This window comes from Pogona vitticeps, chromosome 7 (genome assembly GCF_051106095.1).
Source record: "Pogona vitticeps strain Pit_001003342236 chromosome 7, PviZW2.1, whole genome shotgun sequence".
Lineage (NCBI taxonomy): Eukaryota > Metazoa > Chordata > Lepidosauria > Squamata > Agamidae > Pogona > Pogona vitticeps.
The window spans coordinates 23,957,543-23,985,273 of NC_135789.1; the positions used below are offsets into that span (position 1 = coordinate 23,957,543).

The following is a 27,731-nucleotide window of genomic DNA, read 5'->3' on the forward strand; positions in this document are numbered from 1 at the left end:
GTGTGTGTGTGTGTACACACACATATTATTAGTTTTATATAAGATATATACATACACATGGGAAGTGTGTATATATCTTTCATAATATCTTACCCTTTATCCCAGCCTGTAAATTAAGTCCCTCTCCATATTTACTAGCTTGCAATTATTTTATTTCTCAGTTTTTGCCAGTTTGGTGTGTATTTAAGCTGACAAAATACAATACTTTGGTTTAATGACTGGCCTCCCTGTCTCTCTCTTTCTCTCCGGGGCCTTTTTTGAGGGTGGGTATGAGTGGCAACAAGGAAAGAAATACAGTCAACCCTCGACTTACAAACGGCTCTAGTTACAAACATTTCGACTTACAAACCGCTCTGATAGAAAAATATTGACTCGACTTGCAAACTTAGATTCAAGTTACAAACCGAAAAAAACACACGGGACGAACCGAAAAGGGGGAAAAAAAGTGGGAGAGGCATTCTGGCTTGCAAAGCCTGGGTCAGTCAGCACAACATGCTTTAAAACATGCTTTAAAATTGGCTTCGTTGGAAAAAAAAGATTTCAAAAGTGCTTTTAAAACTGTTCCCCGCCTCCCCCCTCCTTTCCTGAACTTTTCTTGACCTAAGAAAAAAAGAAAAAATATCCCCCTCTAGTGGCAAAAGGTGGAATAGCAGCTTCCCATTAGTTTCTATGGACGGAAAAGAGCAGATATGGATTAAATGGTTTTCAATGTCTTCCTATGGGAAATGCAGATTCGACCTACAAACTTTTCGACTTACAAACTGCCTTCCAATACAGATTAAGTTTGTAAGTCGAGGCCCCACTGTATTTCCGCTGAAGGCAGGAAGCCTGTAAATAAATAAATAAATAAATCTTGAAGCAGTAAAGGTGGGCCTGAGTGTGCTTGCTTGCTTGCTTCGACCTCTTCCCGCCTGGTCCCTTCTGTGAGGCGCCTTATTTATTTATTTATTTTTTAATTTTTTATTTGATTTATATCCCGCCCATCTGGTATATTTATACCACTCTGACCCTGCAGGCAAAGATGCCCAGGAAGGGGCTGGGAGGGCTTTGTGTTTTTTGTTTTTATTCCTTCTATGCCAGCCGCTCTGGGAGCTTTTAAAGAATCATGGTCAGGCAGAGGAGCGCAGCAGCCATACTTCCAACAAATAACATCGATATTCTATTTTCTTGCACTTCTAGTGCTCCTTCCCTCAGGGTGAGATTCGAACTCGCGACCTCTTAACTTTCCCTCCCGCCATCTCCCCTCTTCCGAGGTGAGGGGAGCCGCTACTTCCGCTCCTCGCGCGCCTTGCTAGCCTTCCCGACTCTATGGCTGCCTCCCGTCGCCATGGTAGCGGTGAGGAGGATTCCTCCAATGAGGTGCCGCTTCGTTTTTCTCTCCTCATTCCCCCCCCCTCTCCGGACAGCCCCGTCCCCTTCGTTGCCACAGCAGCGGGTGCCGCTTGCTGAGAGCGGAGGGGGCGGGAGCTCGGGGAAAGGGCGGGGCGTACCTCAAGCCCCGCCCCTACATGTAGCTCGCTGGGTCAGTGGAAGCCGAGACGTTGGCGGAGGAGGACGCGCGGCCTGGTGCCGCGGAGGGGGAAGCAGGGGTGAGTTTTGGGGTGGGGTAAGGGTTGCTGCCCTAAAAGGGGTGTTATTGGGGGGGGATCTTGGAGAGAGGGTTCTTAAACTGGACAAGTTCAGGCGAAGAGAAGGCTTTAAATTTGCTTTCTGGACTACAACTCCTAGAATGCCCTGCTGTGGGGGGATTGTGGGGGTTGTAGTCCCAGTGTTCCTTGCGGCCACAAATGGCAAGCTTCATGGAGGGCCATGGTGGGCTGTCCCATCAGGCAGGGCTGGACTGCAACCCCCCATTAACCCCAGCCTTCCTGCTGGCCACTTTGGAGGGGGGCACATGGGTGTTGTAGTTCAGCTGTCTTTGGTGTGTAGGGCCATAGTAATGCCCGTGGTAATGAGGTAGGTGTAAAGGCTAATCAAATTTTTTTATGTATGGGTGGGTTTGTTTTTTGGAGGAAGTTTGAAATTTGTGGGTTTATTTTAACGTCCGAGTTGTTCTCATGAGGAGAGACTTCAAAATCTGTTTTGCTGTGGTTGTGAATTAAGGCGGTAATTAAGGGAGAGGGCTAATTAGAACTGGGTGCTCTTTTTGGGGGAGCATCTCCTATGTCAGATAGGTAGTGTTGTGTAGCAGTTAAGGCTACAACTGCCTTGTTGATCAGTCCAGAATTTTGCTTCTGTTCCGCACAAAACTTTGGCCTTGTCCCGCCTTGTCAAGTTGTTGTGAGCTAAGAGAGGATAGTGGGGCGTAACCGTGCTGCTTGGAGGTGCAAATCTATCAGTGTAATTAATAAAGCGGCAAATAACGTTGAGGAAATATGGAGGGGTGATGCAATTATGGATATTTCTATTTTATGGGGGAATCCTTCTGTTTTGGGGTGGTGGAGGCAGAAAGAGTGTGTGATTCTATGGAAGGTTTTAGGGAGGTTTAAGCTTTCCTTGGAAAAGGGGAAAAGCTGAGCAGAGTTTATGGGGCTGGGGTTATGGGGTGGCATTGAAGAAACTGTCTGGTTAGTTGTGCTAAATCAGGGTGGGGAAGCTGGGAAGTTTGTTGCAGGAAAAAGTTAAATTTTACCCCCTTTTTTGGGGGGGGAGTAAATGTTATTTTATTTTTTAATTGGGGAACAGAAGATCATTAAGGATGGCGAAGGAAGAGGTTTACGGACAAAATAGGAACCACTGCTTTGAACAGGGAGATTTGGGAATAGAAGAAAGCAGACAGCCAGATAATTTTTTTAAACAGAGGAAAGAGGTACCCCGTCTTGTGTATTCAATCCAAGTGGAAAATACAAGCGGTTACTTTATGGAACCATTAAAATGTCATTAAGTAGGGCCATCTTTTAGATCCGACAGGACTCTTCGCCAGGCTGGTCACGGCAGAGCTTTTTTTGGAGGGGCTGCAAGCAGTAGCGGGAAAAAAAAATCCTGGCTAAGAAAAAAAAGATGCCTAGGAAGGGGTCGGGAGGGTGAGGAGCGAGGAAACCCAGGCCGGGATTTGGGGCCAAGAGGAAAAGGCACCCTGAGAGATGCGAGGAGCTATGGAAGCTACCCCTGGGAGCATCGTCAGGCTCGGATTCAGGAGAGGGGGCTTCGAGAGAACCCCAGTTAAGGGAGAAGCCCATTCAATCAGGGCTTAAATCAGGAATTTTGGAGTGGGGGGGCAGGAAAAGGAACCACCAGGAAGGCAGAAATATCGATGGGAGGTTTAGCTCCTCTCTCCTTTTCCCGGGGATCCCTGGCCGTTTTATGTGCTGCACCGGGAAGGTTTCAGATGATTCATGTTGTGACATTGGAAGGAAGTGTTTATCCAGTGTGTGTGTATTTCTTGGCAGGCGCGAACCCTCCGGAGCAGGGCCTGAGATGCCAGCTTTCATTGCCTTCCCCTCTTCCACGCGGCACTTCCACCTCCAGAGAGCTGAGCATTCGGCCTCCGGGTGCCAGAAAGAAAAGTTTGACAACGTGCAAGGAGGGGGTCCGAAGTTGTACGTCTGCTTTGTGTCCCGGCTGCTGCAGCAGCCTGGGTTTGCATCAGGGTGATCTGAATGGCCCCTGGGGGGCCTGGCTTGTTGTTGTGTTGCCGAATACACATACACACACAGTCAAAACGGGTGGGTTAAGGAATGACGTGTGAAATCCTGATTTGGCATTGCCTGGAACAGCTGGATAGTGCTTGTTATTTACCCGGTGCTGGTTGGTTCAGCTTCCTGCTGCCTTTGTGTGGCTTGTCATATGTGATATGACACTTATTTTATTGCATCTGAGAGACCTGGCTTGTGATCCATGGACTTTCACAGTGAATTAAGTCTTTAAGGTTCCTTTCTTTCTTTCTTTCTTTCTTTCTTTCTTTCCTTCTTTCCTTCTTTCTTTCCTTCCTTCCTTCTTTCCTTCTTTCTTTCTTCCTTTCTCCTTGCTAAAGAAACAGACTCATCTGGAAACCACTGTGAAAACTTTCTAGTTCGCTCTTCTGTTCAAACTATGTTTTTAGTTGCTAGAATGAGTCCCCGGCTCCAAATGAAAATATTTTTGCTGCCATTTCCGTTTCAGGAGCCGGTGAAGAAATGAGCTTCTTTAAAAAAGGAAAGAAAGCCCATCAAGGCGCCCTGGGAGTTTTGAGGAGGGGTGTGGCTGTGTGACTCATCAGGTTATAGTGAGTTGTAAGGGGGAAAAACACCCACCCCCTTTTGTCTCGTGTTTCTCTTGCTCTGATATCACTCAAGGCAAACATTGATTAGAGAAATTCTTTTCGTCCTGGGTAAGGACTGCTTTGTAGGCAAATTCCTCCACCTTTCCCCCCAATCTGGTACCCTCAAAGGCCGATCATCCTCAGCTGGCAGGCTGGTGAGTGGGTTTTGCTGGCTGGGGGCGATGGGGGTTGTGATCCAGCGCTGACAAGAGAGCACTGGGTGTTTTTGGGAAGCGAAGACCTGGCCTGTTGGGATTTTCAACCGGCCCCGTTTCCTGCAAAGGAAGGAAGTTTTGGTCGAGTCTGGCTTTCCATTATTGCAAAAGCGAAACGGCCGTAACCCTCCCCCCCCAAAAAAATACTGTATGGACCTTTAAGAGGAAAACATATATTTAAGTTGGATGATGGTCATGTTTTTAGTCCGACTTCATTCTGAAGGATTTGAGTTTGAGGGGGGTGCTCTGAATAAATGTGTTAGCCTTAAAGATGCCACAGTTCTTAAAGGTACTTCCCTTCTCTCTCTCTCTTGATCTCTCTCTTTTTTTAAAATTGTTTTTGCCGAAACAGCCCAGCCCACCTTCCTTCTGGTCCACTTGCTCTTACTGTGCCGGTATCTGACTTCAGGATCTTTCTTGCTGCATATTTAGTTGCCACTGCCCTCTAATTGCGGTTGAAATACTGTTTGAGAAAAGACGATGGGCTTCCGTTCAGAAGCCCAGCCGTTCTTTCGGCCACCGGGTTTGATTTCACACAAGCTTTGGGGCCCGGAAGGAAGCCTCTTGTTCAGAGTGAGAGAGGGAGGTTTCAGAAAGTAAGAGTTGAATAAAAGTGGTTCACGATTTCTCCAGGAACTGGTGAAACCTTGCCTTGGGTGAGTCATCCTGCTCTAAATTGTGCTTGCAGAGAGTTAATATTTTCTAGTTCGGCATTGAGTGGCCGGGGGTGTAACTGACATTGCACGGCTCTGTATCCTTTGCACTAAGCAGAGTGGATAAAAATCAGTGATTTAAAAAAGAAAAATTAAATTGATTTCCATCAGGATTTCAGTAAAAAATGCAGGAGCAGGTGATACCTTTATGGGACCAAACAAAAGAAAGAAACAGCGAGCTTTGGATGATAATTCATCGTCCTCAGGCTGAGCACTGAGTTCTTGGGGACGGTTCCAAAATGATGTGCTTTTATTAAAGTCCCAAAGTCTTAATTTTAAAAAGTAATTTTTTTTTTAAAAAAAGAAGGGTTTAAAAGGATTCAAACCACCCATCCGCTGTTTCCCATTCTTAAACATATCTGTAGACGTCTGCTTAGCTCGCTGCCCAGAAAATCCAGGTTTATTTTTTTCAATTAAATCAAAAATCCACCTTGGGACACAAGAAATAAAAATGGTGGGATGTCTCTCCTTAAATCTCTGTGCCAGCTTTTTACCTGGTTTCGGGGCCAGCAAAAACTGGCTGTTGCATAGCATTACTTCCTGTGTCTTTCCACCTCTTTTCCTTTTTAACTTTTTTTCCGGGAAGACGTTTTGCCTGGCTTGTGTGTCACGAATGCAGTCAAAAAATTCCCGTTTGGTTTATCCTGCCCCCTATTCCTCGTGTCAAATTTTAGATGCTAAGCCTTCTCTGTGCAAGGGGTGGGTCGGTTCGCCTTGTGCTGAGCGCTTTTAGTAATAATATCCCACCCAAAGGTGCCAATCTGGTCTTTGTTTCAGCTTGTAATCGGTCCCGTCCCCCCTCTTATTCTGGACCCCCTTCCTCCCCATCAGCCACAGTGAGCGGGACTCTTGGCTCAGAGAGGATGGGAATTGTAGTTGAAAAGACAGGAAGGCTGTAGGGCTGCATTTCCTTACTCGGAAAGTGTAGGGATGCGAGAGCTAAAGATTTAAAAGAGTGTTGCTGGAAGGGCTTTTGTCTTTTTTTTGAAAAAATCATGCTTTATCGTTTTAGCCCGGCTGGGGACACACGAAGCTGCGCAGCTGGTAATACTTGCACAGTCGAAGCAACAGCACGGTGCCTTTCTGTCTTTCCTTTTCCCCCAGGATCCGAACATGTTTACGACGTATCCGTGTTGCGGAGCACGTGGTGTAATTTTGCTGCGAGCTTTGCCCTCCGAACGATCAAGTCGAGTTCCTCCTTGGGTTTCGGTGTCACATAAATAAGGAAGGAGGGAAGGCCGGGCTCTTTCGTTTCAACTTTGATCTTTAGCCGGGAGGCAGCCTGGCACATGCGGCGTTTGTTTCCTCGGGGGTGGGGGGTGGGGGGAATTGCCGAGCTCCTCACTCAGGTGAGAGATTCCCCCAAGGAGGAAGCAGTTGAGTTGCTTGTTGGTTTGGTGGGATGAACCAACTCTAGGAGGCATTGTAAGAGACATGCCATGCATCGCACCCAAAATCTGATGTTTGCAGTTGATGATGGAATTGTTCAGGAGAAATGGGACAAAGAGTCTGGTCATTGTTACCTGTAATCGCTAAGAGTTTAAGGGGCCCTTGATGATCTACTGCTTTCCATTCCCCATGTATTGAAACTAGACAGGAGATATTCCTATTAATATCCTTGGGGGATGTGAATATCTGCACCACAGGTGCTTGGAAAGTCCAGTCTCTCTCTCCCCCCCCCCCAACAAACACTCCCCATGAACCGGCAGGTTTGATGGCTGTTCACCACACAGCGCATGCAACCAGTGTCATTCCCGTCCCGGAAGTACCCTGGTTGGTTTCTTCCCGGCAGAGCCGACTACTCCAGCATGGAGGTGGGATGACAAGATTCCACGCTCAGCTGTTGAACGGTCAGATGTGTGGGGAGGCGGGGAAGTGCCGGCCGGTTTACTTCTGCAATTGGTGCAATGGGAACGGGGCCGGCTGCACGCCCCACGTGCGGTGACCAGTAATTGAACCTGCCAGTTTTTGATTGGGGAGGGGGAGAGAGACTGGACTTTACAGGCAACTGTGATGTCAGTCCCCTAGACTGCAAGGAGAATAAAGAGTCCCCTGGACTGCAAGGAGAACAAACCTATCAATTCTAAAGGAAATCAACCCTGAGTGTTCACTGGAAGGACAGATCCTGAAGCTGAGGCTCCAGTACTTTGGCCATCTGATGAGAAGAGAAGACTCCTTGGAAAAGACCTTGATGTTAGGAAAGTGTGACGGCAAGAGGAGAAGGGGACGACAGAGGATGAGATGGCCGGACAGTGTCTGCGAAGCAACCAACATGAAATTGACAGACCTCCGGGAGGCAGTGGAAGATAGGAGGGCCTGGCGGACACGACTAAACGAACGAACGAATGTGATGTCACTATTTGTATTCCCAGGGATACAAATAAAAATATCCCATGTCTGATTGAAACCAGAAGCCAAATGCACAGTTACAAGATGGGGGGGGGGGATACTTGGCCCAGTGATACTACAAGTGTGAAGGGATATCGGAATGGTGGTAGAGCCAAAGCTGAATAGGAGCCGATTCGGCTGCAAGAAAGGCCAGTGCGAATTTAGGATGCATTGACCAAAGAAGAGTCTCCAAATCCCGCGAGGTACTTGTTCCCCCTCAATTCAGCACTGGTTAGGCTCCATCTAGAGTCTTGTCTCCAGTTCTGGACACTTTAAGAAGGATGCCGACAAATTGGAGGAGGAGGGCAAGAAGGATGATGAGGGGACTGGAGACCAAGCCCGAGGAGGAAAGACTGAAAGGTCTGGGCATGTTTAATGTTGAAAAAAATAAGACCCCCCCCCTTAAAGGGGAGATGGGATAGCCCTTTTCAAAGACTTGAAAGGTGGTCCTATAGAGGAGGGGCAGGATCTGTTCTTGATCATCCCAGAGTGCAGGGCACGGCATAAAGGGCTAGAGCAACAGGAAGCCAGATTTCAGTTGAAAATCAGGAAAAACATGTCTGTCGAGACCCTTCACCTGGAATATTCTGTGAATTTCTTATTGGAAATTAGAGGGGCAGCTTTAATTAAAAGGAAAAGTCGAAGAGACCCCAGATCTCCTCTGTATGAATTATTTTCTGCAGTCTTGGGCTGAGAACCATTTGAGTCCCTGTTTTAGCGCCCAACCTTGGCTAAATAAACCTTAGAACTACAGAGCTGGGAGGGGACCCTGTGGGGTCATCCAGTCCAGCCCCGTCAAGGAGGCCCAGTGGGGAACTGAACTCCCAACCTCTGGCTCGACAGCCAGAAGCTGATACCACCAGGCTGGATATCCTTAGTTTCAGAAACTCTGGGAAAGGAGCCGAAAGCCAGGCCGTGTGTCTGAACCGAGGTGGAAAGAGGTGGCTTGGTGCTGTGGCCATGAAGAAAGCAGGAAGGGGGTTCTGCTGGAGCCAACTCTGGCCCCAGGCTTTGTTGCAAGTGTGAGCTCCCCATTAGGAAAAAACGGTGCTCATCCAAAACGGGCGCTCAGTTCCATGCACGCTTGCACACTGCGTTGGCAAACTGGTCCATGTGCTAGCTGGGTCTCTTCCAGCTTGGCTCCTTGCTAAAAATTCTGGCGGACGACGGACAGACTGGATCCCAGCTCTCCTCCGGCTGGGTGAGGTCCCCAGGCTGACGTTTTCCTTTTTGGCTTGAACAGGAGGTGCCGAAGGATGAAACCAAAACCTGTCATCGGCCAAACGCAGTCTCTGATAAGCAGCTGTTTTGTTCGACTCTGACCATCGCACTCTCTTCGGCCCTGCTTGCCTTCAGTGGCAGTCACGCGCTGATGGCCCTGATCCTGCTACCCGATCTTGGGCTTCTCATTTGCACGGCATTGTCTTTACATCAGAATCAGGGTCCTCGATGTTCCCTTCCTGACCGAACTAATCTGTGGTCCCCAACCTTGGGCCTCCACATGTTCTTGGACTACAACTCCCAGAAGCCTTCACCACCACCTCTACTGGCCAGGACTTCTGGGAGCTGAAGTCCAAGAACATCTGGAGGCCCAAGGTTGGGGACCACTAGGGATGCCCACCGTGGAGCCAGGGGGCACACACAGGGTTGCTGACACTGCCCTTCTTTGCCCAAACCCTGTTGCGCCCCCATGGGCACAACTCATGGTAGCAAATTGCCCCTTGTTAACAAATCACAGCCTGAAATTCTGGTTGTGCATTGAGCCATCCACCACTGAGGTGCGACAAGGGCTTCCAGTTGATGACGCAGTACTCCATTACGCGACCGTTCCTTTCCTACCATGTTTTCCCAAAAATAAGACAGGGCCGTATATTACTTTTTGCTCCAAACAACAACATTAGGGCTTATTTTCAGGGGATGTCTTATTTTTTTTTCATGTACCGCAATCTACATTGATTCAAGGGTGGAGAGCGGGGGTTTCACTTCACCGGGGCTTATTTTTGGGGGCCAGGGCTTATATGACAAGCATCCTGAAAAATCCTACTCAGGCTTCTTTTCAGGTTAGGTCTTATTTTCGGGAAAACAGGGTAGTGTTACCGAGCAGCAGGATTTGGGGCTTTTTAAAAGAAAGCTTGTAGCCTAATGAAGAGTCAAGTAACACCCCAAATCTTGTGCATCTTCCGCTTTTACAATTTGATAAGAATTGCCCAGAGGCAGATTTTGGAGTCCGGCTTTTGTCGTATTCCTATAGATGAACTCCCAACCTCTGGCTCGACAGCCAGAAGCTTTTAATTTCTACTGTTTTATTGTTTTTATTTCTCCCGGTGGGGTTGCAATCTTGCTTTTTCCCCACCCTTTTCCTCTCCCCCAGAATTCCCTGGGGATCTCTGCTCCGTGGTCTTGCATCGTGTCTCCTGTCTGCTTTCATATTCCCAGGAACCTTGTTCCTCTTCAAATTACCTAGCCCTGCTTCCGCAACCCCCCCCCCCGAGTCCATGGATTCCAGGGGTGGGCAGGGTGAACCGCTGATGCTATGGATGCCGTAGTGCAAACCGGAGGATGCTACGCAACCTGTCTCTTGCGTTGCGTCTCTTGTTAGAGGCATTCCTGCCAGAATATAAATAGCAGCCGACGGCACTGCTATTTATCCGGCGTAGTCCTTTCCTTTCCTTACAGAAAACGCAGGGAGGTGAACAATCTATTGGGAATACACCCCCTTCCGAACCACGGACGGCAAGGACCTGAAACAATGAATTGCAAATGTTTGCTCAAGTACATATATTACCTGGGTGTTCTGTTTGTTTTATTTTATTGTATGGATCACCAACTTTCTTCTGGTTTAGAGGACCTAAGAGGGGACATGGTGGCGCTGCGGGCTAAACCCCAGAAGCCTGTGCTGCAGGGTCAGAAGACCAAGCAGTCGTAAGATCGAATCCATGCAACAGAGTGAGCTCCCGTCGCTTGTCCCAGCTCCCGCCAACCTAGCGGCTCAAAAGCATGCAAATGCAAGTAGATCAATAGGGACCACTTTGGTGGGAAGGTAGCAGCGTTCCGTGTCTAAGTCGCACTGGCCATGTGACCACGGAAGATTGTCTTCGGACAAAAATGCTGGCTCTATGGCATGGAAACGGGATGAGAACCGCCTCCTAGAGTCGAACACGACTGGACAAAAATTGTCAAGGGGAACCTTTACCTTTAGAGGACCTAAGAGGGCTGAATTACTAGAGAATATCGTGAAAGTTTGTTCCTTTGGTGGCAGCAATTAACTCTACTTACGAGCCTGATTCGATTTTAATGGGTTTTTAAATCATTTTAATAGTTTTTTATTTTAATATTTTATTTAATATTAAATGAATTTTATATTAAATGAATTTAACATTTCATTTAATATTAAATGAATTTAATATTTCATTTAATATTAAATGAATTTAATATTTCATTTAATATTAAATGAATTTAATATTTCATTTAATATTAAATGAATTTAATATTTCATGTAAAGGTTTTTTGATATGAATTGTCGGTTGTATTTGAATGATTCTGTATCGGACGTTTGTCTTTGTTACGGTCAGTATTAATTGCTTGCTGCCTTAAGCGCTGGTAATAGAAATACAGCTTTAAAATGCATCAGATGATCAGGATAAGAGCAATCGTTGTATGTTAGCTTATTCCTCGAAAGCTTGTCCTAACACGGTTTTTTAAATTGGTATCTGAAAGACCCGACTGGTTTAAGTGCGGGAGTCAGAATTCTGGTGGCAAGGAGTGCCATATGTGTGAGGATTTGCCTGTATTTTCTTTCAAATCCCCTGAAAATCTGAACAGGAGTCTGGTTTTCAGAAGGAGGAGAACGTTGAAATCAGGCGCAATGCGTAAGGAAACTCGTTGATGTTTCCTAATTGTAGAAAACACGGTGCCTTATAGGATGGTGCCAGACTCATACAGAAGTGGCTTTGATCCTTTATGATGAAAGCCTTAAAATCTAATTTTGCCTCCATTGCTCAGACTGTCCCTGGAGTTCCCATTCTACTCTAGTTCTCTCCCTGGTCGCAAGAATTTTCCTTGTCTCGTGGAGATTTGTGTACGTTTTAGCCAAATGGACTAATTTTTACACATCTTTTTCTCATTGACTGAAGCATGTGTGTGCACGGATTTTGAGTATCTGTGGAAGAGTTTGCTTTTAAAAGTTGCGTGCATTTTTTTCGTTTTTCTTTGCCAAAGCAGACATTGGAAATCTGGGAATTTACAGCGCTAGCGAGCGAGATACGTCTGTCAGAGTCGGGGGTGGTTGGGTGGTACAACGTGGATCTTCTTGCAGGAAATGCAAACTTCATGCATATGTATTTCCCCATCCCCTTTCCATGAGCATTTGTTTTGGCAGTTCATGCAAGCTGGGGTGGGTCCCGGCGAAGAGGCTGGGCGTCAAAGAGAGTTTGGGCGGGGGGGAGTGGAATAGACTTTACGCTGAAGAATGACTGCATTGTATCTGCTCATGATGCTCTCTGAAAGGAAGCGTCTGTAACTGCTAGAGCAGGTGTGGAGAAGCCCATTGGTTGTACAATGCGGAGCACACACATGGTGTGGGTCAGTCCGAAGTTTTACTTGTGGTGCTTTCTGTCATCGGCTTCCAAACGGATCCCTCTTGCTCGTTGACGTTGGCCAACGTCAACGTGTTTGAACCTGGGTTTCATGCTGAAACAGCCACGGGGCTCCTTCTCACTGCATGATTTTAGGTCCACCTGCCTGCACACCTTGTCAGGTTTAAATGCAATATAATGTCGTTTGAGCAGGAGAACCCCACGGTGTTCAGAGTGAAGGCCGCTCCAGGACAGGGTTTGGTTTACTGGCAGAAGCCGATGCAGGTGTGTAAAAGCACACCTGGCTTCCTTGTGTTCTCTATTCACAGGTACGGTACGATCTTCCCATCCATGGTTAACTATCTGCAACGGTGACATCACCCCGTTGCGCGGGCTGATGATGCGAGAGTGTTTCGGCCTGTATTTGTAGCCCTGATGAAAATGCATTTTTGCAATCTTAGCTTGTCGGTAGGGTAGGGTTTAAAACTACTCCCAGGTTCAGACATGGCGGAGAAACACTTCCGTAGTTCCAGAAGAAACCAGACTTGTTTTTTTTCCCTCCGAGTTGCAAGTGGCACCTTCTCTTCGCCCTCCGAATTGTTGATACTTCGGGCGGCTCTTTTTATTTTTTTGAAGTGGGAGGTCTCGTCCTTTCGGGGGAGAATGAGCCGGCTTGGGCTTTGCGGGTTACAAAGAAACCAGGGGAAGGGCGCTCTTCCCTTTATGGGCAGGGACGCTTCAGCCTCCGAGCACTGTTTTATATCCAGTTGCGTAAATGAAAGCCTTTTATTAGCGCGAGGAGGGCAAAGAGTGCCGTCGAAAGAAGATGCTTCCATAACGGGGATGCTGGAGAAATGGACGCCGGCTTTTACAAGGACGTCTGCAGGACTTTCTCCAGGGTGGGGCAAAATGGCAGAGCGGACACATTCACGGGCTTCCGGCGCAAAGCACACGCCACCTCAATGAAAGTGTGGCTCGGAGTTGTTAAAATAATCAATCCATTTAGGATTCCCAGGGCCAGCGCTCTCTGTGGACAACCTATGGGTGTTTATAAGCACAAAGATCAATTATTTCAGTTCCAGAATGGGAAAAAAAGGACTTGCATTGATACATCTTCTCTTATTTTAAGTTGGTGCAATGGAAATCAACCCTCAGTGCTCACTGGAAGGACAGATCCTGAAGCTGAGGCTCCAATACTTTGACCATCTTATGAGAAGAGAAGACACCCCGGAAAAGACCCTGATGTTGGGAAAGTGTGAAGGCAAGAGGAGAAGGGGACGACAGAGGGCGAGATGGATGGATGGTGTCCTCGAAGCAAACAACATGAAATTGACACAACTACGGGAGGCCGTGGAAGACAGGAGGGCCTGGCGCGCTCTGGTCCATGGGGACACGAAGAGTCGGACACGACTAAACAACAACAACTATAGTTAAACCTGCTCGAGTAACTGAACTGGTGATTCTCCAACAAAATTTTACGCCAATTGAGTTCCACCAATATATAAAAAAATCCTTCTCTGCTTGTCTTTCGGAGTTCAGTTTCCATGTTAATGTTTTTATGCTGCTGCATTTTCTCTTTCCTATGGAGGACGCTTCTCAAAATGGAATACCTCTCTCTCTCTCTCTCTCTCTCTTTGTGTGTGTGTGTGTGTGTGTGTGAGTGAGAGAGAGAGAGAGAGAGAGAGAGAGAGAGAGAGTGTCTATGCGCTGAAGGAGAGGAAAGGCAGGTATAGTGATCTACCAAACAGCTCATCGGGAAGATCAACCACTGTTTTCTGCTTTGAGCAGCCAGCCAGGCTAGGTTAAAGCCTCAACTTGGACCCACAGCCTTGAGCTTCTATCACGCAGGCCGAGGGCACGCTCCTTTTCTGGGCCGGCCGCCAACTTCCTGTGCGTTGCCGGCTGGGTCACTTCTCCTTTCTGCACAATTATGTTTTCCCTACTGAAAATATTTCCGGAGCTCAAGGTAGGAGGAGGTGGTCTTGCCTTTGCTTTCACTTTGGCCTCCTTGCCCTGAGAAGAGCGGGCTGGCAGGGTGGGAAGACCTTTTAAAAAACAACAACCAAGAAACACAATTTCTTCCAGGAACACGGGGAGTCCCTCTCCAACTTTTCAAGGAAACAGACTTTGGCTCAAGGGCGAGCGGAAGCTGGCAGGCTCTCTAGCTTGCCTTGATGACTTTTCGGGGAGTTGTTTGCTCGAAGGGGGTGGCTTTCTTCGTAGAACCGTGGAGTTGGAAGGAGCCGAAATACAACTATCAAGTCTGACACACACACATACACACCCGGTCAAGGCAAGAATCCAGATCAAAGCAGATCGGACAGAGGGTTTTCCCATTTTTCTCTTGAAGGCCTCCAGCGTTGGAACGTTCATCACCTCCCGGGGTCATGGGGTTCCGTCGTTGTACTGCTCTCACCATTAAGAAGTTATTCTTGATATTCACCCTAAATCTTGGCTTCCTGGCCCTTCAGCCCGTTTTGATGTGCCCTGGAATGATGGAGAACAGATCCTTCTCTTCTTGTCCTCTTGCCTGGTGCTGCCCCAAACATCAGCCGTGCCCGTATAGTTATGGCCCCAAAGAGTGGAAGGCTCCTGGCCGGAGGGTAGATGGGGGACGGGCATGAATGGCACCCCTGCCTGCCAAAATCAGCCCATGAGGGTCTTGGTGCCGTGAGTGGGAAAGGCTTGAGGAGTTGCTGTGCTTGGGCAGAAGGACCCGGGTTCAGGAGCTGAGCCTTAACCAGAGTTCCTGATGGCGAGAGTGGTGACGACACCCGTATTTGAACGACAGCTCGGCGCTTTTCGGTCTCTGGCTCCGGAGCCAGAGGTTGGGAGTTCGATTCCCCCATGGGGCCTCTTTGACAGGGGGCTGGACTGGATGATCCGGAGGATCCCTTCCAGCTCGGCCATTCTAAGATTAGTATCCATGTTTCCTGTACAGGCTGGACTTCAGACAGAATCGCACATTCCTTGCAGGAGCACTGCGTTAACGTTGGGGGTACAGCCAGCCCGCGATCCTCAACATGATCAGAATCTAGCAGCCTTCCAACGCCTGGGGCGAGGGACGAAGGGCACCCTGGTCCCCCACCTCCAGGGCACGTCTAAAAAAGGGAATGTGTGAAGGTGACCGCCGGTGTCTTTGTAAGCAAATCAGGTTTACCCAAACCTCACAGAGGGAAGGGGCTCACAAGGCATTGCATACCAAGGGTCTTTCTTTTTGCTTCACCCCCGGGAGAGATGGCTGGGCCTCCTTTCTTTCTTTCTGGAATCGCTTCTCCGTGGCACTTAGTAAGCAGGTACACAAGAATTCCTTTGCCATCATGAGACAGGAAGCAGCCATTGCGCCATCTTGGATTTCGGTCCGTGCGGGCCTCCGAGTGTTTTTTCGAGAATTCACCAAGTTCCCAACTTTTCCACTAAAGTTTTTCTTTTTTTAAAAAAAAATAATCTTTTTTCTGCACCTTCTCGCTAGTTACAGGGATCACATTTATTTATTTATTTATTTGATTTATATGCCGCCCACTCTACCCCTCCCTGTTACAGCAGCTCCACTGGCCTCTGATCTGTTTCCGGGCACAATTCAAAATTCTGATCTTCACCTATAAAGCCCTAAATGGCTTGAGTCCGAGTTCTCTCAAGGACGGTGTCTCTCTGTATGAGCTTGATCGGCTCTTAAGGTCACGAGGGTGCGTCTAGTGGGGACTCAGAGCAAGGCCTTCTCTGTGGCTGCTCCCAGAGACTCTGGAACTCCCTCCCACTGGAGGCCAGCCTGGCCCCCTCTTAGCTGTCCTTCCGCAAGCAGGCAGAGACCTTTCTCTTCAGGCAGGCCTTCCCTGAGTGACTAACTGTGGGCTTTTTAACTGGATGGTTATGTCTTCCTGCTTTGATTGTGTTTTTAGTCCTGCTTGTGTTTACCGTTTCTCAAAAGTGTGAGAAATACTTATGCGTATACTTATTATTTCTAGCTTTGAACATGGTCTTTCCATGATGAAAGCTGTCTTAGGTCCCTGTTAAGGACAAAAGCAGAGTAAACATACTTTAAATAAATCAATAATCAATAGCCATGGCCTGGTCAAGAACCTGCACCCTCTTTCTCTGAGAACTGAGACAACCTGACCTCGCTGTAAAGCAAGACCGCTCGCCGTCCGACTTCAGCCGATACCCTGGAGGGTCTACTTTGTGTACAGTGGGAACCTGCGCTTTGTCCTGTCCCTCCTCTCTTCCTGCTCCCAAACCCGTTTCTCTCTGGCCGTCAAAAGCCAGTGGGGATGACCTGTGTTTTTCCTTCCTCCTACAGCGATCATGTGGGCGGCCTGCTGCAACTGGTTTTGCCTGAACGGACAGCCGGAGGACCTGCCCCATCGGCCGCAAGCGGGGTCCCGGGCGTACGCCAACGCCGGCTACAGTGCCTTCCCCTCTCCCACCGGTTTGGAGCAGAGTTGCCGAGCCTGCCGGGTGCGTTTCCAGAGTGCCTCTCTTAAGGTAAGCGAGGGCCGGGGGCCAGACCATGTTTTTTCCAGATCCCCGCTGTGTGGTTGCCGCGGAGCGGATTGCAAACCTAGAATGGCCAGAGAACAGGGTGTTTCCCTACGGGGGTGGCTCAGCAGAAATGGTGAGGGTGCCCTGACCGGGTGAAAAAGTTCCCAAAAAGCAAGGGCTGGAAGTGCTTCAAAAATCTGTTCTGCCGCGGCGTCGTAGGGCAGATCTTTTTAGATTCCAAAAGAGAGAGACTGAACAGGTTCTTGGCAGAAGTGGGCCAAAGGGAGTGCAGAGCTGAGGGGGGTGTGATAATCTCTCTGGATTTCATTGCATTTTGGTGAATTCAAGAGAGAACTGAACGACCATCAGAGAGACAATGAATGGGATTCCTGCATTTGAGCAGGGGGGTTCCCCTCGATGGCCTTAGGGGCCCCTTCCCACGCCATCGTTCTAGGATTCTGGGGTCCCACCTGGAATGTCTTCCTGCCCTTTTGCCGTAAGCAATACCCGGTATGTATTCGCGAAGGCTTTCACGGCCGGGATCTAATGGTTGTTGTGGGTTTTTCAGGCTCTTTGGCCCTGTTCTGAAGGTTGTTCTTCCTGACGTTTCGCCAGTCTCTGTGGCCGGCATCTTCAGAGGACAGCACTCTGTGCTCTGGTGTAGTTGGCTGAGGGTGCCAGAGCACAGAGTGCTGTCCTCTGAAGAGGCCGGCCACAGAGACTGGCGAAACATTAGGAAGAACAACCTTCAGAACACGGCCAAAGAGCCCGAAAAAACCCACAACAACCAATACCCGGTATGTCACCGGTGCGGCTTCTGCCTCTCTTGTCTTCTTTCTGGAGAATGGAGGAGAAGACCTTCCTAGATTCACAAAGGGTTCCCAGACGTGGGGAAACTGGCATCCAGGTCAGTGAAAGCAATTTCCAGAGTCACTGCTGTGTTCGTTGAATGCATTTATCTTGCTCACTGGAAGGTGTCAAGGGTAAACCATCTCTTGTATCTCACATACCTGAAAAGCCCAGGTGGGATCACCCTAAGTTGGTGGCCCAGATGAACAACACAGGCGCCCAGGGTGTATTGACAAAGCAGGTTGCGTATATCCTGGCTGTTGCTGGAGAACTTAGCACACCTATACTGTGGTGGCAAAAAAATGATATTAAATTGGGGGCTGGGGAACCGCCCGTTGACCCCATGCATACACCCACAGTGCAGTATCAACACCAGCCACTAGAGGGAACCAAAGAGCACACGCCGCGGTTTTCCAGCCTGCAAGAGTGGGCTGTGTCTTTATTAGATTCCCCAACATAGCCAAACGAGGCAGGCTTTTGAGTCCAGCGGGATTCTTCTTCAGGCTGCCCTTTGGCATGATAATGACACGCAACACTGTGTGTCCATAAAGCCCAGGGCTGTGAATTACTCTCACCCAGGGGGCAACAGGAAAAGGAGCCTTGACTGCTGTGTAAAAAGCCATCAGCTGTCTAATCAATTCCTGTTCAAAAATAATCTTCCAGGCCCAGCAGTTGATCCCCTGGTCCCCTGTTCTAAAAACGCTGCTCTCGACTTCCTGGAAAAGGAGAAGCCTTCTGGGAAGTTCCCCTGTGAGCGTTTACGATTGGCCATCGGCTGGGTGGTGACCTTGTGTTCTGCTGCGATGCTCCAGCTTCTGCTGAAAGCTTTCCTTTCTGTTTACAAGGCGGGGGGTCATCCTAGAACAAGGCGCTATTTAAAGTGGGGAGAGCGAGCATGAATGCAACCATTAATTTCAGTCCAGTGGATAAACAAAGAGAGGGCGTCGTTGGGTCGTGGCGCACAGGGAGGCGCATTGAACATCAGTGGATCCTCTTGCATCTTTCTCTTCTCTGTGGTTCCAGTGCAGCTGCTGCCGTGTTTTGAGCCAAACATTTGGGAATCTGGGAATGGAGAGTGGGTTTTCTGCTGCTCTGTGTGACCTGCACGCGGCTCTTTGGAGAATGAATGCAGTCTTGTGATTTTTCTGCTATTTTGGGGGCCGTTAGGGAAATCTTACTCAATCATAAATGTACAGTGGTGCCCCGCATGACGATAATCCGTTCCAGGAAAATTGCTGTTAAGCGAAATCGCCATGTGAAAAACAATTCCCCATTGGAATGCACTGAAACCCATTTAATGCGTTCCAATGGGGAAATTACCTCGTCGTCCAGCGAAGATCGCCATAGGGGAAGCCATTTTCCAAGCGCCAATCAGCTGTTAAAATGGCTGCCCTGCGAAGCATGGGTCCGGAAAACACAGGGCAGCCATTTTGTGGAGCCGGAAAAATCATCGTTTTGCAAAAAAACGGTTTGTGAAGCAAGGACCTAATCGTTGTCAAATGAAAATCCCTCATAGGAAACATCGTTTTGTTCAAAGCTAGAAAGTCATTGTTATGCGACTTCGTCGTTCTGCGAGGTAATCATCATGTGGGGCACCACTGTATGAAGTTTTGTTGGACCGGCTAATTATTTTCTGACATTCTTCCCGTAAAGCAAAATTAACTCAGAAGAAGAAAATACTGAATTCTTCTTTGGTTTTTAGACGATGCACAGGGAGGAGGCAGGATAAAAATGGAGGGTGGGGTGGGGAGACATACGAGCCTTGTTCAACACCCCCATACAAGGGTGGGTAATACTGTTATTGTTGTTGTTTAGTTGTTAAGTCATGTCTGACTCTTCGCGAACTCATGGACCAGAGCACACCAGGCCCTCCTGTCTTCCACTGGGTCAAATTCCTGTAGGTCGCTTCGATGACACTGTCCAACCATCTCGTCCTCTGTCACCCCCTTCTCCTCTTGCCCTCACACTTTCCTAACATTAGGGTCTTTTCCAGGGAATCTTCTCTTCTCATGAGAGGGCCAAAGGATTGGAGCCTCAGCTTCAGGATCTGTCCTTCCAATGAGCACTCAGGGTTGATTTCCTTCAGAATGGATAGGTTTGTTCTCTTTGCAGTCCAGGGGACTCTCAAGAACCTCCTCCAGCACCAATACTGTTATTAGACCATTAAAATTCTCAAAACCCTTGCAAAATCTGTGTGGGTGCAGGGAAAAATAATAATGTGTGCCAACAAGCCAATTCTGACCTATGCCAAACCTCTTCAGGCTTTTCCAGGCAGAGAATACTCTGAAGTGGTTTCCCATTTCCTCCTTCCAGGGGTATCCCTGGGACTGTGCAGCTGGCCCAAGGCCACCCAGGCTCGCTTTCTTTGCAGGAGGCACCGTGGAGGGAATCAAACTCCCAACCTCTGGCTCCACCGCTGGTGTCTACGCAGCCGCAGATTCCTAAACCACTGGGCTAACAAGCCAGTGGAGCAAAGTTAAGAGACCATCTAGGAGACAGCTCTGACGTTTCCGGTTTCCCTTCTTTTTCTTGAGCAGTGCATATGCTTGGACTGCAAAAACATCTTCTGCCCTGCCTGTTCGTACCAGCCCGAAGGCGGGCCCTGCCTCTGCTGCCTCTGTGAGCGGTTCCGCGCCACAGGCTTCCGGCGGGAGGAGCTGCTGAAAATGAAGGTGAAGGACTTGAGGGATTACCTCGAACTCCGGGGGATCTCCACAGCCCTGTGCCGCGAGAAGGACGAGCTGGTGGGTCTGATCCTTGGCCAGCAGCCGCTGACCACCCCTCAAGGGGACCGGACGCCTCGGGTCCCTCCGATGGCCACCGCTCTCAACGCTCAGGACCAGCCTGTGCCCATCTCACCAGAGTGTGTTCCTCCTGAGCAGCCCTCGACGGATCCTGCCGCGCAGCCCGAAGAGGAGCCACAGGTATTCGCTGTACACCCTAGCCCATTCCGGTCTCTTTGTCAAAAGTTTGCTCGCTGGCCCTCGCTCTGTGATGGCTTGACCTCACTCTGCGATGGCTTGCCCTCATTCTGCAGTGACTTCGCACGTCTCCTACCTGCATTTTTAAAGGTTTGCGGGGGCACGGGTCTGCCGGTTTGAGATTAAGGCCTCTGAAACACTCCAGTGCCTGAAATAACACAGGGTTTACAATAATCGTACGAGAACACATGGGGCAGGCAATATAATGCAGCATTTGGAGCAAATGCAGAATCCTAAATTGAGTCTTCTGGCATCTTCCAACCGAAAGGGATCTCATCCTGTATGAGTGCTGGGAAGGTGCATCCTAGCCCCAGTCAGGATGAACCTGAGCGAGACTGATAGACCCCAGCAGGTAGACCATGATTGGGGGCTGAAGTTCTTTTGCAATCTCCTGGCAGATCTCTAGAGAGCAAAGGGTTCTTCTAATTAATCTTAACAGCAACTTAATTCATCTTAACAAGAGCAGCTTAAAGGTCTCCTTTCCATCCATCCCCACTGTATAAGTGTTGAAACAGAAGAACACCGAAGGAGAAAACCAGGAGTGGATTTCTATGCAAGAGATTCCTGGCATATTACAGGTCCCTGCATGTGCTCACAAGACGACCCTATCCCTAAATTACTTGCCAAGATCAAGCTGCTGGAGCTCCTTCCGGCCCCTTGCTCTGGATAGTAGATGCCCTGGTTTAACCATCTCCGAGAGGCTGATACAGGTCATGCGGTAATCAGAAAGCCCTCAGCTGCTTCCCCTCCAACCTCCTCGGCGAACTTTTAAAGGGGTCCGTCCTCCATTAGCAGAGGTGTTCGGATAATACCAGCATGGATCAAATGACCCGAGGGGACCAGGTCATGAGGTCTGTCACATTTTTAAGGCTTTCTTTAGGCTTTTTAAAGACATTTATTTATCTCAGAGCTGCTCTTTCTCCCCAGCATGGCCCAAGATCGGAAGGGTGGTTAGGTGCGCTCAGTGGGTCTCGGCAAGAGATGTTAGACAAGAACTTCTCTGAGCCTCCCGTTCCGAAAGTCTTTGCGGAACAGACTTCTCTCTTTGAAGGGAGAGGTTTTGAGGGGCCCGTGGAAGATCAGGAGGGGATAAACCACAGTTCCATCACCCCCTGCAGCTGTTCCAAACCAGTTTAGGGGGTTTTGTTGGGTCCAAGGAGGCTCATGAAATGTAAAGCATGAGAAGAACCAAAGGCTCCAGTCTCCCCATCATCCAAATACTGTAGTTGCCTAGCTCTTATAATTCAGGATGTGGGGAAATCTGCCTGGTGGGGCTTCTGCTCATGTCTTCTTTGACTGGATGATGGGATTTAGAGCTGCTGCCAGTAGACTCCAAAGCCAAGGAGCCGGATCCCAGCTCCATGGTGGAAGGAGTCCTTTCCCTTCTCTCCGCCTCACCAGGCAGAACCCGAAGCAAACGGTCGGGAGTCCCTTGTGTGTTGTTCTTCCCACTGTCACCACCAAGGGGATGAATTTTTGCGGTACTTTCCTTGTGCCAAGCCACAGCAAATCCTGTCCTTTCTGGAGGGTGCCTGCGGCTGCGGAGCATCTCAGCGGGATCCAGCTGCTCCCGGTGGGAGAACAGAAGGGTACCGCTTGAGGCGAGATGCCTGAGACCCTCCTTCGAGGGCGGGGAACTGCTCAGCCATGCTCTGGAGCATGTCCCTGGGATTGCAACCCTGGGCACCCCAAAGAGCCGGCCACTTGCCCGGGCATTCTCCGTGATGTCAGCCGGTGTCATAATGGAAGTCCCCAGAGCCTGCCTTCAGAGGGGGGAATCTCCCGGCAGCTCTCTGGAGCTCAATCATGACCGTCCCCAGTCAATGTCCTTGGAGACCCCACCCCCAGGCCTCCCTCTTTGCACGCGGGCAGTCCTAACGGGACTCAAGCAGCTGTAAAGTGAGTGTCAGACCACATTTTTGGGCCCCCATGGGACATAGGTTAGGTCATTTCTCTGACTTGACTCCCGTCCTTCCTCATGCACCAATTTTGCCTCCCTTGAGGAGTGCAGGAGGGGCCTAAGAAAGCTGGTGGGTCTCTCTCTCTCTCTCTCTCTGTTCCCTGTTTTCTTGGGGATTCAACAGCATGTTCTCCTCTCAGGCAAATGGGCCTGTGTTGCCAAACCGGGACATGGCGGACATCGAGAACGCAGGGGAGAACGTGATGGAGGACGAGACGCAGGTAAGCCGAAGGTGCTGCCTTCTGGACTAAAACTGGAAACAGGGAAGGTGCTTGTAGTTGCCTGTAACTAGTTACTTGGTTGTGGTAGGAGTAACCAAGGACATTTCTTAAAAGCAACGTAGCAAAGTAGAACAAGGTTATATTTTGGGTATGTAGTGAGTTGTGTTGCTTTCAAACACTGCTTGACGGGAATAGTTACGCCCTTCTTATCCATCCTAGGTGGCAAAGGAAAAGTTTTGTGTCATTTTTTTTGTATTTTCAAAATTCATTCTCAGAATCGGTCAGTAGGGGGCACTGGCAAGCAGCACCCCTAGGTTTTTCTGTGTGCTGGTAATAATACACGGGTCGAAACCCGGTGGTTTAGTATAGCAAGTTGCACTAGAGTAGGCCCACTGAATCTATAGGAATCTGGGGAGCCAACCCCGCCATAAGTTCTGCTGATTCAAAGGAGCCTACTCTGTCGGCGTGATGCTTTACTTGGCCCTTTCCTTTCTCCCCCGTGTCCCGTTTCAGTCCATCGACTTGGAGGACAACCTGGTTGCCGGGCGGAGGGCCTCCCTGTCCGACCTCACCAGCGTCCGAGACATCGGCGCCCTCTCAGTGCGGCAGCTGAAGGAGATCCTGGCCCGTAACTTCGTCAACTATAAGGGCTGTTGCGAAAAGTGGGAGCTGATGGAGCGAGTGACCCGCCTTTACAAAGAGAAGGACCTCCAGCAGCTCGGTACGGTCTCTTCCTTTGGAAGGGGTTGCACCGAATGTTAACATTCGCGAAAGCAAACCTCAGAGGGCTGCTTTGGGCACTTAAGGTTCCCTGGAGGGGAGGGGGTCCCAAGGTGAAGGCTGCTGGGGCTGAAAGCGGTTGGGGGGCTCCGAGAACAGAACCCCCACCTTGGATAGCCTGCCAGAGACAAATAGCCTCTCTTCAGGGGCCCTGCAGAAAGAGGGACAGACAAACAGCCCTACCTCCCTCTCTATCTCTCTCTGAATGTGTTTCCCAGTATCTGGCGGGTCACACGGTGGCCTTGCTCTTTCCTTCCCGCCTTGTTCCTTTTCCTCCTGAAATGGTTCCCCAACCTTCTCCCCTTGCCACCAGCATCGTCTGGCACCCTGCTACAAATGCTCACCCCCTCGACTCACCGCTTTCTCCCTTTGTTTTCCAGTTACCGATACAGACGACCAACCCGGTAAGCCATTTCTCCACCTCCTTCTAAAACTAGAGTTATTTGGGGAGGGGAAACCCCTTTCCCTGCCGTGCGTTCTTTTCTGGGAGTCAGAGGGGCTTTAAAAAAAATCTCCCCCAGATTAGCAGAATTGTGCCTGGTCCTGTAGAAGCAGAAGTGTCCTGAACATCCTAGTGTGGTAATCTGTTGACGGGAGACCCTCCTGCAGATCCTTTCAGAAGCTGACCTTGCATGGTTCCACGGCTCAGCCAACTGGTCACCGTTTTGGACCGGGAAGGTTTTGAGCCCTCCATGAGGGTTGGTCTAACTAACCCTTAGATCCTCTTCTGTCTGTACTGTTCTGAATTTGCGTCTTAAGAAAGTAGGGGACGATGCTCCTTGGAGCTCCCTCAAACTCTCTTTTCCTTGTTCTTCCAGCGCCATCCGGCAACACCTCGCTCCCGGGCTCAGAAGAGAATCTCTGCAAGATCTGCATGGACTCGGTCATCGACTGTGTCCTGCTGGAATGCGGCCACATGGTCACCTGCACCAAGTGCGGGAAGCGCATGAACGAATGCCCCATCTGCCGACAGTACGTGATCAGGGCCGTCCATGTCTTCAGGACTTAATGGAGCAATGGTGGTCTTTGAAGATGCATCCACTGCGGTGAGACAGCCCTGGCTAGCTAGCTGCCATTCCCAAGAAGCTCTTGAGCCGCCGGCGAGAGGTGGGATGGAGATTCTGGCGGGGATCTGGCTGGGTCCCCTGCCTTATGACCGTGCATTATACCGCAGTGCCTGGAAAGCAGGGAGTCCTCCGCAGACCGACAAGCCTTTCCTTGCCTTGTTTGCGATGGGGCAGAAAAGACGCTCTCTGCCTTGCCCGGACATGGAGAGTTTCTTCTCCTCTGCAGTGAATAAAACCAAGTCTATAGAGGAAGAGAGAGTCGCTGCTATCTACGTCCTTCCTCTATCAGATGGGGGCTCTTGAAACGCCCCGCCTCTGAAACGCGTTCCGAGTATTCAGCTGTTGTTTTTTACCTCTTTGGTTTCTCAGTTCGTCTTGCGGGTCAAGCTGAAGGTTGTTCTGTTGGTTACTGGGGGTGCCTCTCGAGATTAGGCCGCTAAGGTCAGGACGGCTGTGGAGGAAAAGGCCATTCTGACACCCACAGGGCGGAGGGTGAGGTGGGAATCTGCAAATGTGAAAGGAGATTTTGAGTTGGATTCGAGGCAGCCGTGGGGGGGGGGGGCGGTCCCGGTGTCACTTTTCGTAGTTTTAGATTTTTTTAAAAATTGTTTGGGTAACTCTTGACACGTAGAAGGTTCAGTAACTTTTGAGAGGTCTCCAGTAACCTGGTCTGGATTTTCCTTGTGCTGCTCGATTTGAGGAAAATGGAGAGAGCAGGCTTGGGAACTCATGCAATTCCGAAAGGTTGCTTAGTGATGACGGGTCAGAATCTGTCTTTCGGTTCACGAGTCCGTTCATTTGATTGTTCTGGGATCTCTTGATATCCGGTGACTTTCCGCTAAGATCTCTCCTAACAGGAAGAACAAACCATCCCTTGGCCATAGACCGTGTACTAGTCTGCTGTAAACAGACTAATAAGACACAGTGTCTATTTTACTCTGGTCAATGGGGTCACAAAGAGTCAGACACGACTTAACAACAACTATTTTGCCTTAACATGCCAAAGTTTGACTTGGTTGAGAATGAAAGTCTGTCTGGCATACACTGAGGTACAGTCAAAGTTGGAGGCCCGTGGTTGGACAGAGCACTGAATCCGCCACTGGTGGGCAAGGTGTGGAGGGGATTCTGCCTATTATCCACAAAGATCAGCCATTCCCTTTGGCCATCAGACTACAGTTGAGACGTTCCTGTGGAGGAAGGGGTCTCAGGATGAGGCCAACATTCACAAGAGGACCCGATTCAACTGTAGAGGAAATGTGATGGAGCCCACGCCTGCCAAGGGGAGAATATCCGCCTTGTGTGTCATAGCGTAGAACACAAGCGAGGGGGGGTCATCTGAGGAGGGGGAGGCTCTTCAACTCAGGATACCTCCCTGCTGGTGCCAGAATCCCAATTCTGAGGGAGGTTGGTTGGTTCTCATGGTGGTGCCCGAGCTTCCCTGGAGGTAGGTGACCACATTTCTGCTTTCAATGTGATGCTGGAGCAGGTGAGATGAGCCCCTTCTCCCCGGCCTGTGTAGACTCCCTGTGCTTTCTTCACAGCCGAGCAAGGGCTAAGAGGAGGGAATAAACGCCTCCTTGACAAAGACGGAGGAATGAAGTGCAGAAGCTGGGGTGCCTTATTCACCCCAGTCTCTCAGGGACAGGCTGAGAGATGCTCATTTCTCTTATCCTGTCCCGTGTGGTTCAAAAAACTTGAAACGTCAGGGTACTTTCTAATCAGCTGCTTCTTTCACGCTCGTGTCTTAATTATCAGCTAGACTTGGTGGCCGTCTCGGCCACACGGCCTCTCTTTCTTCAATTACTAAATGCCTTGCACCTTTTCAGGCTTTCGCTTGCCTTAAAACTTTTTAGAGTTAGTGTTTTGTGTCTTGTGTATGGTATGAGCAGGCCAGGTGGCGCATCCGACCAGGTGAGGAGCACACTGTGGCATGGGTCCTAGAGATTGCAAAGACGTTGGCCACATCCTCACTGTGGTAGCCAGCGCCCACCCCAAAAGCACAGTCATACGTAGGAAACTGTGAATTCCAGAGGTACCTGCTGGAAAGCCTTTCTAGAAATTTACAATATTGCAACCCCCCATTAGTATTTCCAAAGAACCAGGGTTTAGATGACACTGTGGGCATGTAGTAGCCCAGGTTCCCTGCCCAACGGGGTCTCCCTTGGGGTAGAACCAACCTTCCCTAATCCTGGTTTCTCAGCAACCTCGGTTTCTGTTTGCTTGAAGTTATCAGCTGTCTGTGCTGGTTTGTAAACACTTTTTAAAAAAAATCTCCTTGCCTTTTGTAGGAAAGGCTTTTAGTCCTCCTTAGAGGAGAATAATCTGCACAGAAATGCCTTTTTAAACCAGTCTTGCCCAAGGTGTTTTAGAGGCGAGCTTGTTGAACCATTCATTGGGTCTGGCCCACCCTGATAGGTCCTGCCCTGCCTGGTTCAATGTCACCAGAACCGTCCGACCTCGTTCTGGAGTGAAATCTGGAAAATAAGGCAGGCTATAGAGCAAGAGGACAGCAAAGGCGATCTTTTTCGTTTGTTTCCTCTCTTGCTCCATAAGAAGTCACAAGATGTCACCCATTAATAGATCTCATAATTAAGACTCCACCTTCTTTCATGGTGAAGTGGTGGGTGACCCAGAGGCGCTTGCGAAGCAAAACATATGAACAAAGAGATACTGGTTCCTTGACAGAGAGGGAACTGCTGTTGCCTTTAAGCTTCAGATGATAATTTTTCCCCATCCCCCCCCCCGCCGTCCCTTTTAAAAATACGTAGCAATATATGTTTGTGGGAGTAACTACAGTCTGTGAGGATCTGTGTGGTTTAAGCAGCCCTCTTCATACAGGTTCTTGCTTTCTAATTTTATAATAAAATGCAAATGTGTCCTAAAACCAGCTCCTGTGCTTTTTTTCCAACGGAATCCACACCCAGAGGGTAAGTTTTGGGCACGAAGCATTCAGAACACAGTTGCTCGCATCTGGTAACCGTGAGCAGGCCTTCCTGTTGTATTCATGGGCTCCTGAAATGCCACCGTCTCCACTTTTGGACGAAACGAGGAACCCTCCGTAGGCTCAATCACATGGCATGTGGGGCTCAGACTGATGTAGTCCCTTTCCCTCCCACCCCCAAAGATAATTCCCGGCTTCCATAGCTGTCTGTTCTGTTCATCTCCTAAAGTCAGTGGGCTTTGGCAATTTCATCTGGGGAGCAAGGGATTTGGAAGAAACCAGGCGGCCCAAAAGTGTGTGGGGGGGAGTCATAAACCTGAAAT

At 49.3% G+C, this 27,731-nt stretch overlaps 1 protein-coding gene across 2 annotated transcripts; it reads left to right on the forward strand.

The window, feature by feature from the left end:
- Window positions 1-1,452: 1,452 nt before the first annotated feature.
- RFFL (ring finger and FYVE like domain containing E3 ubiquitin protein ligase) lies at window positions 1,453-27,351 on the forward strand. Of its 2 annotated transcripts, none has more exons than XM_020803923.3 (7): window positions 1,453-1,589; window positions 16,428-16,612; window positions 19,996-20,382; window positions 22,540-22,620; window positions 23,134-23,341; window positions 23,781-23,804; window positions 24,219-27,351. In XM_020803923.3, the coding sequence occupies exons 2-7, from the start codon at window positions 16,433-16,435 to the stop codon at window positions 24,407-24,409; spliced, it is 1,071 nt and encodes a 356-aa protein (XP_020659582.3). In that variant the 5' UTR covers window positions 1,453-1,589; window positions 16,428-16,432; the 3' UTR covers window positions 24,410-27,351. The 2 variants fall into 2 exon arrangements, with proteins under 2 accessions (XP_020659582.3, XP_072834436.2); XM_072978335.2 differs by lacking the exon at window positions 1,453-1,589 and adding an exon at window positions 10,944-15,271.
- Window positions 27,352-27,731: the final 380 nt, after the last annotated feature.

Bases quoted from the DNA above. Each gene is read 5' to 3' on its own strand.
- RFFL (XM_072978335.2), top strand. From the start codon at position 15,244: ATGTGTGAAGGTGACCGCCGGTGTCTTT. The intron at 20,383-22,539 runs GTATTCGCTGTA...TTCTCCTCTCAG, and splicing joins AGCCCGAAGAGGAGCCACAG to GCAAATGGGCCTGTGTTGCC. The intron at 22,621-23,133 runs GTAAGCCGAAGG...GTCCCGTTTCAG, and splicing joins TGATGGAGGACGAGACGCAG to TCCATCGACTTGGAGGACAA.